Raw genomic sequence first — 14,754 nt, 5'->3', positions numbered from 1 at the left:
TTTATATAGTTTCATAGTTGTTTTCGTTTATGACTGGAAGTATGCCCTATGCCCTGTGTGTCTGGAATAGTTTGGTGACTACTTTGCCCTCTCAAGTTCAACACCTCTACTTAGCATTTATATACTGTTTTACATTATCAAAGCAGACTTTAACTAATCAATCTGCCAATATTGCAAGGTCGTTAAAATCATAGTATAACCTGTATTTACATGTGGGGGAACCAGAGACAGAGAAGTTAAGTGACTTGCCCAAGGTCACAAAGTGAATAAATAGCAAAGCTAAGACTAGAACTCAGAACTAGTTCTTTGATTAGTTGATGTGACCACGCTGCTTGCTTAGCAGGAGCACTCTGAATGTCAAGTAATGTTCCCTCTTATCTGTGGTGTCGGAATAGTGGAACATTGGTTGGTACAGAAGACTATATTCTGAAAAACTAGATCACTGTTTGCAATCCAGTTCTTGGTTGCAGTGTGGTGCACTGTGTATAAAAAAAACAAAAAAACCTTACACCAGGGCCACTTTCTGTGGGAATGAAGGCATCTTTGGTCACTGTGTTAATTAAACTAGTAACATGCAATTACAAAATCAGACAATTTTACTGATTTATTCCCTACAAATCCTGCAGTGCAGTATAAGGTGCATTGGCAGAGCTGTGCTACGAAAGTTGTATAGTGGGTCTTCCCACTATATTTTAACTCTTTGCTAACATTCATATTTTTTCTCTGTACACTTTGCTTCCCCCTAAAGTGGGGAGTATTGATCAGACATATGCTGCTGACTCTAAAATCACCTCTTCTCCTTTCTCTTGGTTGTAAGTCCCTGTCTGACTTTTTCCACAGGTCGACACATTGACTCTAGAGCAAAAGATATTTAGTGGTCCCTATCCATACCATATTTGCATAATTCATGAGTTCAGTAATCCTCCTAACGTCCGGAACAAGGTGCGCATTCGCAGCTGGATGGACACAATAGCAAACATTAACCAGTGAGTACCTATCTCTCAGTGCTGAGCGAATAGGCTAATATAGATTCAGTATATTATATTGGCCAGATAAAGGGGTACCCTAACACGTGGGATTGCTAATGTGTAAATGATGGGATGAGGAGAATTCAAATAGTATTTAATAGTTTCTGCACTGGGTTGTTTTCCAGAGGTAAAGTAGTACCGTATTCTGTACCCATCTTTAGTGCTTCACTAACACAACTGTAAAATGTAGCATTTTGCATCTTTGCTTAGAATGCTGTAGCATTCTCTTTAAGGGAGGCTGGGGGAATTTCTTCTAAACTTGTCTCTCTCATTGTTAAATTCATTTTTAAAAAAAAGAGACAGACAGATGCACACAGTCTGACTCTAGTAGGTAGAACTTTAGTTTTGGGGGGAAATAGAAATAATGTGCAGTTTTCAACTCCACTGCAATTCTGCAAGGTTTCCAGCAACAGGAAATTATATGTAGCCGCACCTGTCCACCATTTCAGACCAGGTTTCCGTTCTTCTTACATTTACTTGGCAAGATTAAAGAGAGAGAATTTATTTAGCTCTAGCTCTGAAGGATAGTCCCTTACAAACAGGAGGCATCACAAACAGTTGTTTTACATGCAGCAGGCATAGACGTGATCTTTTGTCTAACCCCGTGTCACATGTAGTTGCACTCAAGAGCCAAGGGATTGCATATGGCACCCAGGTGTGTATCTTACCAGTGTGTTTCTGTAGGTTCAGCCCTATTAAATCAGAGGTCACATTGTTTCAGGGTTTCCAGTGTGATTCCTGTCCCTTTTTCTAACATTTCCCATTACTGCCACCTGTATTTTCTTCCTTCCTGTCTCCAGAGAGCTTATTAAATATGAGTTCTTCCCTGAAGCCACACGAACTGATGAAGACTTGAAGAAATACACCAAGTACCCTTGGGGGCGGGATATTTATACTCTAGAAGGTGAGTATTCTGGAGGATTAGAGGCTAATCTGTTGCAAAAGCAAATTATTTTGTTTCCTCAAGAAGTTGCCCGAGGAGAGGAAAAATAGCTGGGGTAAATATGCCTTCTAACTGAATATTGGAGGTCACCTGCACACCATGAATTGAGACTGGCGCTTGTCTTGCTGCCCTCAATCACTGCAGCAGTTGATGTGGAATTAAAAACTTAGTTGGGAAGTGTCTGAGATTACGGTGCGGAAATGGATAATAACTATCTCAGGAAATGTCAAAGAGTTATGGCTTGGACAGGTGTTGAATGGAGCATTCCCGGGCTGAGGAAGCTCTTTGCCTGTACCAGTGTGGTATGCCTGCCTAATAAAATTGGATTCTTCCTGGTGAGACGAGAAGCAATGGCATTTAAAGGACAACAGTATAATCTCACCAGTTCTCTCTTTGTGTTTTTTAGGCATTGTGGATGGAGCCCCTTACTCTATGATTACAGATTTTCCCTGGCTGAGGTCGCTCCGAACAGCAGAGCCAAACAGCTATGCCAGATACGATTTTGAGGATGATGAGAGAAGTGAGTAATTGCTGCCTTAACATGCTGCTTGGATTGAGGCTGTGCTTTTTTAAAAATAATTTTCTAAAGGTTGCAAGAGGTATGGGGCATAGGGCTGTTTCTGCACCTCAGAGACCTGGTGAACCCCTTCCACCAGGGGTATTTCCAGACAGCTGTTTTTGCCCCTTCTATACCTCCAATAGGTGTTAAGGGGACAAAGTCTGGCAGTGAGTTTATCATCAATTATGGAAGGGAAGGTTAATCCAACCATAATGAAGACCAAAATAGAGGACTCATAGATGCATGACTTTACTTTATAACGTGGACACATGTGAAAAGATCACCCTGTTTTAGTTGTACGGTATGCATTTTAAGGCATCTATAGAACATGTATAGTTAAATGACTTGGCATTTTTTGACAGCCAGATAATCTGTGGTCTGTCTTCAGCAAGTTCCTGAGTTCTCTGGTGCCATATCATTGGCAAAACTGATTCACCTGATGAATTGTTATAGTCTGAATCAAAGTAGTTCTGTGTTGTTTTTAATTGAACAATGAGAAGACACCTTTTAACGTCTGGTTGTAGATCCACAAAAAAATTCAAAGTTGAGGCTGTAACTTCATCCTTAATTTGCCCTTGTTGTCTAGACATTTCAAATTATATGATTTTACACCATGATCTACAACATCTAGGCACATTAGGGTAAGTTGTTAATAATACCTGGCTTTTATAGTGCTTTTCATCAGTAGATCTGAAAGTGCTTTACAAAGGTGGTCAGTATTATTTCCATTTTACTTCTCCATCCCCTCAGAGAAAATGAGGCACAGAAAGGGGAAGTGACTTGCCCAAGTAGGCCAGTGGTAGACCTGGATATTGAACCCGGTCTCCTAGGTCTAGTGCTCTAGTCGTTAGGCTAGGCCAGAGTTTAACTGCAGTAGCATTTGTGATTGTTTTTCTACTAAACCGGAATTCCTGGACAAAAGTTCAATCTTAAAACAATTGAGACATTGGGGGTTTTTAATCAAAAACAAAAACCTCAGACACAATTTCTTCTTCTTATGCCTGACCAATAGCTCTTAGACTTTCATGCCCAAAGGGACGTTTTCTGTGTGCATGTTTCACTTTCCGAGGAAAGGTTCTTTACATTCTCACTGTTAGCTCTAACATAGAGATTGCTCAATTTTGTGACTTTCTTCATAGAAAAGCATTTCATTTTTATTTCATTCTTGCTATACCTTTCATAGCAACTATCTATGCTCCCCGGAGGAAAGGACAGCTATCTGCAGATATCTGCATGGAAACAATAGGCGAGGAGATCTCAGAACTGCGCCAGATGAAAAAAGGTGTTTTCCAGCGGGTGGTGGCAATCTTCATTCATTACTGTGATGTCAATGGCGAACCAGTAGAGGATGATTACATTTAATTGGATCCCCCAGCTAATCCCTGGCCCTTCCTAACTTCCAGTTGGCACTGCCAGCAAAGAAAGCAGATGGATCCATTCCTACTGCCTTAGTGCACTGAGGTGTCTTGGGAATTGTGTACTTTGCGGTTGGCCTGACTCAGTTTGGTATAGAATATGTAGTAAATGTATAATGAAATATAAAAATTGTATACTAAGGTTTGTACATAGAGGAAACAAAAATATTCCTAAAGCTGAGACTTTATTTCATATGTTTATACAATTTAATTTAAATTCCATTTTAATGAAGGCGAACAATTGGGACAAGGTGAAAAAGTTTGAATTTCTTAGCCCATACAATTCAGAGCAGTAAATTTTTTTTGTTTGTTACAAACATAACCCCATTTGCTGTGTTCAAAAGAGTCATTGGAATCTCTCTTAATCTGTGCCTTTTTCTTCTTGAGCATCTAAGAGTCCAGTCCGAGTAAATCTGTTGAACACAGTCTGTGTGTCTTGTGTGCATTTTTGGGAGCTTGGGGAGGAGCTAACTTAAAGGGGCTGCAAAGAAGGGCAAAAGCTGAAAGGGAGCAGCCATGTCATTCGTCCAGAGGAAGTTGTAATTTTTTTTTTCCTTTTTTTAAAAAAAAAAAAAAAAGCTTGTGAACCCAATTTCATGTTTGAGTGATAAATTCCAAAAACATTTTCTAGCATTATTTATTTCCTCATTCAATAATGTATGTGGTGCCTCTTGGAATATGAAAATAAACCTTTATTAAACATTGGGTCCACTTGCATTAAATATAAAGCTGCATATGAGACATCTAACTGAAATCGATAACGTTCTTGGAATTCCAGAAGGTAAAGGCCATGTAATTACTGGCAAATGGCTGAAAGCACAGGGTTCAACTGGCTTGAATTATGAAATCAGAAGCCCCTTCTGAATCACTTTGAACTAATCAGCCCTCTGTCTGCTTCGTGCTTGCCCTTCAGCTGCACCTTTTTACAGATGCAATAAGTGAACAACCATGGAGACAGTCCTGGTTTTTACTGTACAGACAGAATGCCTTAAGTTTCTACTGTATCTACAGGTTCCCTCTATGGTTCCAGCAATAAGAGCCAGAATTTTGATTCTGTTGTACACAGTACATGCATTTACTGAAGTTGGGCAGGGTAGGGCTTGAACTGCATTAGAAGTTTGTCAGTCATAGCAGATAGAACTAAATAGAGAAGGTATCTGAAAATTTCCTCAGCAGAAATTGCCCCATAGGCAGCAAAAATATACCTCCTCTTCCAAACAGGAATTATTCTGAACATCTCTTCTGGCATTCAAACAACCCTTCCCCTGCCCCAAACTTCTCCAAGCTCATCATCAGAAGCAAGTTTCCCAGACCTGAAGATGAGCTCTGTGTAAGCAGGAAAGCTTGTCTCTCTCACCAACAGACGTTTGTCCAGTAAAGATATTACTTCACCCATCTTGTCACTTATTGGTACATAATGTAAGCTAGCCTCTACAGCAATAACAAGGTAAGAAGTTAATGGAGATCAATTAAGGCCTGATCTACATTTAAAGTTTTATCGGAATGACTGTTAAGTACAGCGTGAGATTTTCTGACAGTTATGCCAGTAAAAGCTTGAGTGCAGATGAGGTTATTCTAGTGTGAGGTGCTTTATATCCATATAGAAGATGTTGCTTCACCAAACTGAATTAAGCATTTTTATACCCATACAACTGTGCCTATGCTAGGGACATTTTGCCATTTTAACTATGCCGGCAATTTTCATTGTAGACGCACTACTCACACCTGTGTTACTATGTTTGCAAAAATATTTGAAGGATCCCCCCTACCACTTGTAGTGAATATATATGGTCATTGGATAGCCACAGGTCTCCAGTTCAACAAGTGGAAGCAGCAAAAGATTTTGATCAAGTAATGTTCTTCACAATGCGTGTAAGGAGTGCGTTCCTGTGCTCTTCCACCAAAGAATAGTGAATATATTTTACACATTAACTGTAGGTTCAGTCTGAGCTCGATAAATTCTTGCTAAATCACAAACTTGGTCTCTATATTCTGTTAAGCATGTTTAACCAAACATACTCCAGTGAGGTTGAGGCTGAGGTCAGGCAAAACAAACTAGCCAGCTTACCAGAATTCTGGGTCATTGGTGTGCATATTTCAAAGTTGGTGAGGGGGCAGAGCCAATGTTTAATAGAATCATTTCTACTCCAATATGTCAATATATTTCTGGAGACTCATTCTAGACATCCAGACACCACTACTATTTTCTGTTAGTTAAATCTTGGCCACCAGAGGAATTATTTGTACAGATGTTTATACTACTTTGCCCTTATTTAGTTAATTTTTCCTCCTTGCAAACTATTAATGAAGCTTTACAATACTGCTAAATGGTTATACCCATTTTACACATGGATCAGTTGAGGTACTGGGGTGTTCAAATGGCTTGCTGAAACTCTGAGCAACTCAGTGTCAGAGTATAAAATAGAACCCAGGAGTATGAATACCTTCCTTGTTTTCAACTATGGACTATAACAGCGGTTCTCAAACTAGCAACCTGCAGACCCCCATTTTGATTTAAAATTTTTTGTGAACCCCCCCCAAGCCACCTGCTCAGCCCCAGACCCTGCCCCCACTCCACCCCTTCCCACAAGGCCCCACCCCTGCTCTTCCCTGTTTCTTTCCTCCCCTGAGCACACTGCATCCCTGCTCCTCCCACTCCCTCCCAGCGCCTCCTATACGCCACTGAACACTTGTTCTCCAGCATGCAGGAGGCAGTGGAAGGGAGGGGGAGGAATTGATCAGCGGGGTCCACAGACCCCAGTTGGAGAAACGCTAGACTACAACAATTGATAATTCTGAATTTCAACATCCGAAATTGAGCAAAGGGATGTTTAGACTGATGACTAGGATATCTTCCTACTTGACAAAGAAGACTCATTGCTTTTGTCATTTAAGACTGCTAGAGAATATAGAGTAGGAAGCAACTGAGCAGTGTCCCTGTAAAATGCATGAATATAAAATTAGTGGGGGTTTTTTCCATCTCTACATTTTGTGAGAGCAAACTACACTGCACAAACATTTGCCAGCAGTGTCTGCTAAACATGCCCGGCAATGAAGTAGTTAATTCACCATTAGGTTTCAGACTCAACCCTGCAACTAGATGAATGGGAGCAATTTGCCTCTGTCAAATCTCCTGTGTGAACTTGAGTCCTGTCATCACTCCTTGACTTCAGTGGATTACACCTATGAAGAATTAACCCATTCACGACTGCATCAATTCACCACCCGGAGGTTTTCTTGTTAATTGAAATGGCTACAAACTTTTTTCTAATGAAAACTGAAAAGAGATGGCATCTTGTTCAGGGCCTTTGCTGCTTACTGGGAGCGCTAGTGTGAGGGGGTGGTATTTGCATATGGTTTCTCTGACACCAGCTCAAGTACGTTGAGAAGGGATGGCTAGTATTATTGGGGAACAGACTCAATCACAGTGCTCAACTGATCGTATAGTCCGGGGGTGGCCAACCTGTGGCTCCGGAGCCACACGCGGCTCTTCAGAAGTTAATATGCGGCTCCTTGTATAGGCACTGACTCCGGTGCTGGAGCTACAGGTGCCAACTTTCTAATGTGCCGGGGGGAGCAGGGGGTGCTCACTGCTCTGCCCCCATTCCACCCCGTCCCTGCAGTGTCCTCGCTCCTCCCCCCCCCGAGCCTCCTGCACACCACAAAACAGCTGATTGGGCGGGGCTGCTGGTGGGCAGGAGGCGCTGGGAAAAGGTGCGGGGAGAGCTGCTGACCTATTAGTGTGGCTCTCTGGCAATGTACATTGGTAAATTCTGGCTCCTTCTCAGGCTCAGGTTGGCCACCCTTGGTATAGTAAGCCAGCCTGCAAAACCTAGAGAAGTGAAGCCTGGTGTTAAGATGGAAGTTGAATCATTTCCTTTATAAATATGCTATTTAACCCTTCATTTTTAGGGCTTTAAAGCTGAATTTGCCTAAATCTTTACCAGGTGCTTTTTCCCCACCTCAGGATTTCAGGAAAAGTTGTCTTGCCATTCATATTTCAGTACTCCAGTGCCCTCACCTTGAACATTTCTGGAGGCTGATGCTAGATCTGCTCCATCTCAAATTGTTAAATGAGTTCACTCTCCCATGGGCTGGGCAAGTGGTCTGTAACTCATCACTGCTTAGTCATCTTAACAAAAATAATCTGATAATTATATTAAAAACTGTCATAATTGTACCAGGAGAGGGTGCTTCTACATTCCAGACCCAGAAGCGTTGCACTTGAAACTTCCAGGAAGTGCCTGAAATTTCATATCACAAAGCCTCTCCTTGTTCAGCCTCTTATGTCTCAGCTACCTCTGGCTGATTGTTAACCACGAACATAAAAATCCATGATCTTGTGTTGCAAAGTGGACCCTGCCTTCAGGCATTAGCTGTCAAAATAAAACCACCACTTGCAAGCTACCTTATCAGCAACTGACTGATTAGTGTAACGCATTACAGTTGTAGCCATGTCAGTCCCAGGATATTAGAGAGTCGGGGGGGGGGGGGGGGGAGTGAGGTAATATCTTTTATTGGGCAAACTTCTGTTGGTGCGTGAGACACAAGCTTTTGAGCCACACACAGCTGAAGAAGACCTCTTGACCTCACCCACCTTCTCTCTCTGGTTACTGTAGGGTCCAATTCAGACACTAGATGTAGCTACTCTACAAAGCTTACAGGTTTCAGAATAGCAGCCGTGTTAGTCTGTATCCGCAAAAAGAACAGGAGTCCATGTGGCACCTTAGAGACTAACCAATTTATTAGAGCATAAGCTTTCGTGGGCTACAGCCCACTTTGTCGGATGCATAGAATGGAACATATAGTAAGAAGATATATATATACACATACATACAGAGAAGTTGGAAGTTGCCATACAAACTGTAAGAGGCTAATTAGTTAAGAGAAAAGGAGTACTTGTGGCACATTAGAGACTAACCAATTTATTTGAGCATAAGCTTTCGTGAGCTACAGCTCACTTCATCGGATGCATACTGTGGAAAATACAGAAGATGTTTTTATACACACAAACCATGAAAAAGTGGGTGTTTATCACTACAAAAGGTTTTCTCTCCCCCCACCCCACTCTCCTGTTGGTAATAGCTTATCTAAAGTGATCACTCTCCTTATAATGTGTATGATAATCAAGGTGGGCCATTTCCAGCACAAATCCAGGGTTTAACAAGAACGTCTGAAGAAGGGGTCGGGGAGGTAGGAAAAAACAAGGGGAAATAGGTTACCTTGCATAATGACTTAGGCTTGAATAGAGACTGGGAGTGGCTAAGTTAATTGTATCCAATTTGCAAATGAATTCCAATTCAGCAGTCTCTCACTGGAGTCTGGTTTTGAAGTTTTTCTGTTGTAATATCGCAACTTTCATGTCTGTAATCGCGTGACCAGAGAGATTGAAGTGTTCTCCGACTGGTTTATGAATGTTATAATTCTTGACATCTGATTTGTGTCCATTTATTCTTTTACGTAGAGACTGTCCAGTTTGACCAATGTACATGGCAGAGGGGCATTGCTGGCACATGATGGCATATATCACATTGGTAGATGTGCAGGTGAACGAGCCTCTGATAGTGTGGCTGATGTTATTAGGCCCTGTGATGGTGTCCCCTGAATAGATATGTGGGCACAGTTGGCAACAGGCTTTGTTGCAAGGATAGGTTCCTGGGTTAGTGGTTCTGTTGTGGGTATGTGGTTGCTGGTGAGTATTCGCTTCAGGTTGGGGGGCTGTCTGTAGGCAAGGACTGGCCTGTCTCCCAAGATTTGTGAGAGTGTTGGGTCATCCTTCAGGATAGTTTGTAGATCCTTGATAATGCGTTGGAGGGGTTTTAGTTGGGGGCTGAAGGTGACGGCTAGTGGTGTTCTGTTATTTTCTTTGTTAGGCCTGTCCTGTAGTAGGTGACTTCTGGGAACTCTTCTGGCTCTATCAATCTGTTTCTTCACTTCCGCAGGTGGGTATTGTAGTTGTAAGAATGCTTGATAGAGATCTTGTAGGTGTTTGTCTCTGTCTGAGGGGTTGGAGCAAATGCGGTTGTATCGCAGAGCTTGGTTGTAGACAGTGGATCGTGTGGTGTGGTCAGGGTGAAAGCTGGAGGCATGTAGGTAGGAATAGCGGTCAGTAGGTTTCCGGTACAGGGTGGTGTTTATGTGACCATCGTTTATTAGCACTGTAGTGTCCAGGAAGTGGATCTCTTGTGTGGACTGGACCAGGCTGAGGTTGATGGTGGGATGGAAATTGTTGAAATCATGGTGGAATTCCTCAAGGGCTTCTTTTCCATGGGTCCAGATGATGAAGATGTCATCAATATAGCGCACGTAGAGTAGGGGTGTTAGGGGACGAGAGCTGAGGAAGCGTCGTTCTAAGTCAGCCATAAAAATGTTGGCATACTGTGGGGCCATGCGGGTACCCATAGCAGTGCCGCTGATTTTAAGGTATACATTGTCCCCAAATGTAAAATAGTTATGGGTGAGGACAAAGTCACAAAGTTCAGCCACCAGGTTAGCCGTGACATTATCGGGGATAGTGTTCTTGACGGCTTGTAGTCCATCTTTGTGTGGAATGTTGGTGTAGAGGGCTTCTACATCCATAATGGCCAGGATGGTGTTATCAGGAAGATCACGGATGGATTGTAGTTTCCTCAGGAAGTCAGTGGTGTCTCGAAGGTAGCTGGGAGTGCTGGTAGCGTAGGGCCTGAGGAGGGAGTCTACATAGCCAGACAATCCTGCTGTCAGGGTGCCAATGCCTGAGATGATGGGGCGCCCAGGATTTCCAGGTTTATGGATCTTGGGTAGTAGATAGAATATCCCAGGTCGGAGTTCCAGGGGTGTGTCTGTGCGGATTTGATCTTGTGCTTTTTCAGGGAGTTTCTTGAGCAAATGCTGTAGTTTCTTTTGGTAACTCTCAGTGGGATCAGAGGGTAATGGCTTGTAGAAAGTGGTGTTGGAGAGCTGCCGAGCAGCCTCTTGTTCATATTCCGACCTATTCATGATGACAACAGCACCTCCTTTGTCAGCCTTTTTGATTATGATGTCAGAGTTGTTACTGAGGCTGTGGATGGCATTGTGTTCTGCACGGCTGAGGTTGTGGGGCAAGTGATGCTGCTTTTCCACAATTTCAGCCTGTGCACATCGGCGGAAGCACTCTATTTAGAAGTCCAATCTGCTGTCTCGACCTTCAGGAGTGTGGGGGGGGGGAGAAAACCTGGATTTGTGCTGGAAATGGCCCACCTTGATTATCATACACATTGTAAGGAGAGTGATCGCTTTAGATAACCTATTACCAACAGGAGAGTGGGTTTGTGTGGGGGGGGTGGGGAGAAAACCTGAATTTGTGCTGGAAATGGCCCACCTTGATTATCATACACATTGTAAGGAGAGTGATCACTTTACATAAGCTATTACCAGCAGGAGAGTGGGGTGGGGGGAGAGAAAACCTTTTGTAGTGATAAATACCCATTTTTTCATGATTTGTGTGTATAAAAACATTTTCTCTATTTTCCACAGTATGCATCCGATGAAGTGAGCTGTAGCTCATGAAAGTTTATGCTCAAATAAATTGGTTAGTCTCTAAGGTGCCACAAGTACTCCTTTTCTTTTTGCGAATACAGACTAACAGGGCTGTTACTCTGAAACCTGTAATTAGTTAAGATGAGCTAGTATCAGCAGGAGAAAAAAACTTTTGTCGTGATAATCGAGATGGCCCATTTAGACAGTTGACAAGAAGGTGTGAGATACTTAACTTAGGGAAATAGATTCAATATGTGTAATGACCCAGCCACTCCCAGTCTCTATTCAAACCCAAGTTAATGGTATCTAGTTTGCATATTAATTCAAGCTCAGCAGTTTCTCACTGGAGTCTGTTTTTGAAGCTTTTCTGTTGCAAAATTGCCACCCTTAAATCTTTTTAAGGGGCCAGAGAGACTGAAGTGTTTTCCCACTGGTTTTTGAATGTTATGATTCCTGATGTGAGACTTGTGTCCAGTTATTCTTTTGCGTAGAGACTGTCTGGCCAATGTACATGCACTATAAAGCTTAGTGATCTATAGACAACTTTAAAACACTCTTCTGCACAGACATTCCAAGGTGCCTGTTAAGCTCTTTAATCGTTTACATACTTTTGTTAAAATCACCCTAATGACCTCCTATAAAAAAGGTGCCGTTCCTGCAGCAGCTGCTTGTCTTTTATCCCGCCATCTCCCCTCCTTCCTGCTCACTACACATCTTCCTGAGAGATCAGGAAAGAACTGCCCGAGCTGCTCGTGCAACTTGTACCTTCTGCTTCTGTGAAATGAATGAATTGGGCCAAAGCTGAATGCTGTGTAAACCTAGTGTTGACTTAAGTGGAGTCATCTGGGTCTAATGAAGGGCAGAATTTGGCTCCTCATCCTAATTGCTTTGTCTTCCCACCCAATGCCCACAACCTTTCCCCAGCTTCCATCCAATTGGTTTGGAATACCGGCTCACTCAGCCTTGTAAAGGCTGTTTCAGGAGCACCTGGTATAGAAAGCAAAACCTCTTGCAAAATTTCAGATGCTTTGGTTTCCTGGAATTCAGAGGCAAATTTATTGGTAGCAGGGCCAGCCCACAATATTTTGGCACCTGAGGCGGGGAGCTCAAATGACGCCCCCATGCCCCCTCGCTTGGGCCAAAACTTTGAAAGGTCTCAATTCTGCCTTCTTCCTGTTCTACTCCTCTCATGGTACTGCTCTGCTACCTACCCCAGCAAAGGAGAACTAACAACTTAAAATGCCTTGTTCAAAAATTTTAAGTAACACTTAACTTTCAAATGCCTGAACAGCAAATGTAACTTTTCTTGTCTGCATAGTAAACACTGCCATTTTTATCTGTTTGAATAATCCAAGTGGTGCTTTCCGTGCCTTCTTGGTTGCAAAGATTTGAACTGCTTCCTGAAGGTCCACAGTCTAGGCCAGCTCATGCTCTATTGAGATGGTTGCAAGGCCGACCAGCCTCTCCTGTGTCATTGTAGAGCGTAGATGTGTTTTTATTAACTTCAGCTTGGCGAAATTGCGTTCTCCACTGGCAACTGTTACAGGAAGTGTTAAAAGTATGCGCAGAGCAACAAAAGCATTTGGAAAAAGGGTGGTCATTTTACTTGTGCACATATATTTCAGAACAACCTTTGGAATTGATCCTGCTGAAATGTATCTGGAAAGGGCTTTCAGTTCATCACGTAAATCACTCGCATCAATATCGCGCATGTCATCATGTGTCAACACTGTCTCTAATGCCCTGCATTGCTGGTGTAGGTCTTCTTCAGGTATAGTGAGAAGATTTGGAGTATCATACAACATCCCAAATATACAGCTGTGTTCCTTGAGCTGCATGAAACATTCTTTAAACTGACTGTATTGCACAATCTAGCACCCAGTTAAAGAATTCAACTTTGAATTGTTGTTTGGGGTCTCTTATGGATGCTCCCGTGCCTCGTAATCAAAATGTCTTCTTTGGTGACTCTTGTGTTCTTGAATGGGTGGGAAAAGAGCTTCAGTGTGAAGTTCCTCTGCCAACTTCTGTGCACTCTTCAGAACGTTTTGAAATCCCTCATCTGACCGGTAAGACTGCAGGCATGACTTTGCTTTGTCCAGTTGTTCCATTGCTCCAGATATATCAAAGTCAACACCTTGGAGTCTCTTGCTTACAACATTTATTTCAAACAGTATGTCATGCCACAACACTAAGCCACACAGAAATGTGAAGTTATGTATGTTCTGGTGATTCCATTTCCCTCTGCCACTGTTCTCCCACGAACAGTTCCTGTCACAGCATTATCCTCCATAATAGCAACTATGGCATCATCTATCTTCCCAATTTGGTGTTCGATAGGCTTTATCGCCTCTACTCAACTTTCCCATCGTGTGGCACTCAGTGGTTTCAGGGTCAGAGAGGATGTTCCCAGGGCTGGCTCTAGGCACCAGCTAAGGAAGCTGGTGCCTGGGGTGGCAAATCAGAAGGAGTGGCACTTTGGCCGTTCTTGGGGCAGCACTCCAGCGGTGGGGGGTTTTTTCCCATTCTCGGCGGCACTTCGGCGGCAGCTTTGTCATTTTTTATTCTTTGGTGGCCGCTTTTTTTTTTTTTCCTTCGCTGCTTGGGGTGGCAAAAAAGGTAGAGCCGGCCCTGGATGTTCCCAGATGTTGCTTCAAAATTTGCCATCGATGAGCTGATGCAGAGAAAACTACATAGATGCTTTGAATTACATTACAAAATTCAGCAGCCTCACTAGAAGCTGACGCTGCATCACTGACCACCAAGTTCAGTGAATGAGAACTGCATGGGACAAAAAAAGTTCGAGGGCTTAACTCTCCTATCCGTGTCTGCACTCCTCTGTTCTTTCCTCTCATGTTGGCACCATTATCATAGCCCTGACCTCTCATGTCAGCTATCGCAATTCCCGTATCTTCCAGCTTTTTAAGAAGCACATTTGTGACACCAGCTCCTGTAGTATCATCAATGTCAATAAATTCTAGAAAATGCTCTCTGACAGTCACCATTGCAGGGACATTTTCACTAGGTTCTGTTGTTGTTACAAAACGCACCATTAAGGTCATTTGTTCCGTATGGCTGATGTCAGGTGTGCAGTCCAGAATAACAGAGTAATATCTTGCTGACTTCAGATCTGCCACAATCTTCTGTTTGACTTTTGTTGCCAGTAACTGTATGATCTCATTTTGAATTGTTTTTCCAAGGTAGTGGTGTGTGTACATTTCTTGGGTGGTGACTCTTCTTAGATGCTCCTGGAGTACAGCATCAAACTCAGCCATCAGCTCCACAATTTTAAGGAAGTTTCCATTGTTTGGCAGA

General features: G+C 42.8%; 1 protein-coding gene across 2 annotated transcripts in view; it reads left to right on the top strand.

The window, feature by feature from the left end:
- FBXO38 (F-box protein 38) overlaps window positions 1–4,474 on the top strand; it is a 39,619-nt gene extending 35,145 nt beyond the window's left edge. For both annotated transcript variants that reach the window (XM_074960609.1, XM_074960607.1), the window contains exons 19-22: window positions 841–986; window positions 1,829–1,932; window positions 2,378–2,491; window positions 3,714–4,474. In XM_074960609.1, the coding sequence (XP_074816710.1) occupies window positions 841–986; window positions 1,829–1,932; window positions 2,378–2,491; window positions 3,714–3,892 (543 nt within the window). In that variant the 3' untranslated portion in view covers window positions 3,893–4,474. The remainder of the gene's footprint in view (window positions 1–840; window positions 987–1,828; window positions 1,933–2,377; window positions 2,492–3,713) is intronic.
- The last annotated feature ends 10,280 nt before the right edge of the window (window positions 4,475–14,754 follow it).

This window comes from Natator depressus, chromosome 8 (genome assembly GCF_965152275.1).
Source record: "Natator depressus isolate rNatDep1 chromosome 8, rNatDep2.hap1, whole genome shotgun sequence".
Lineage (NCBI taxonomy): Eukaryota > Metazoa > Chordata > Testudines > Cheloniidae > Natator > Natator depressus.
The sequence above is the reverse complement of the archived record's forward strand: the minus strand, read 5'-3'. Positions and strand labels throughout refer to the sequence as shown.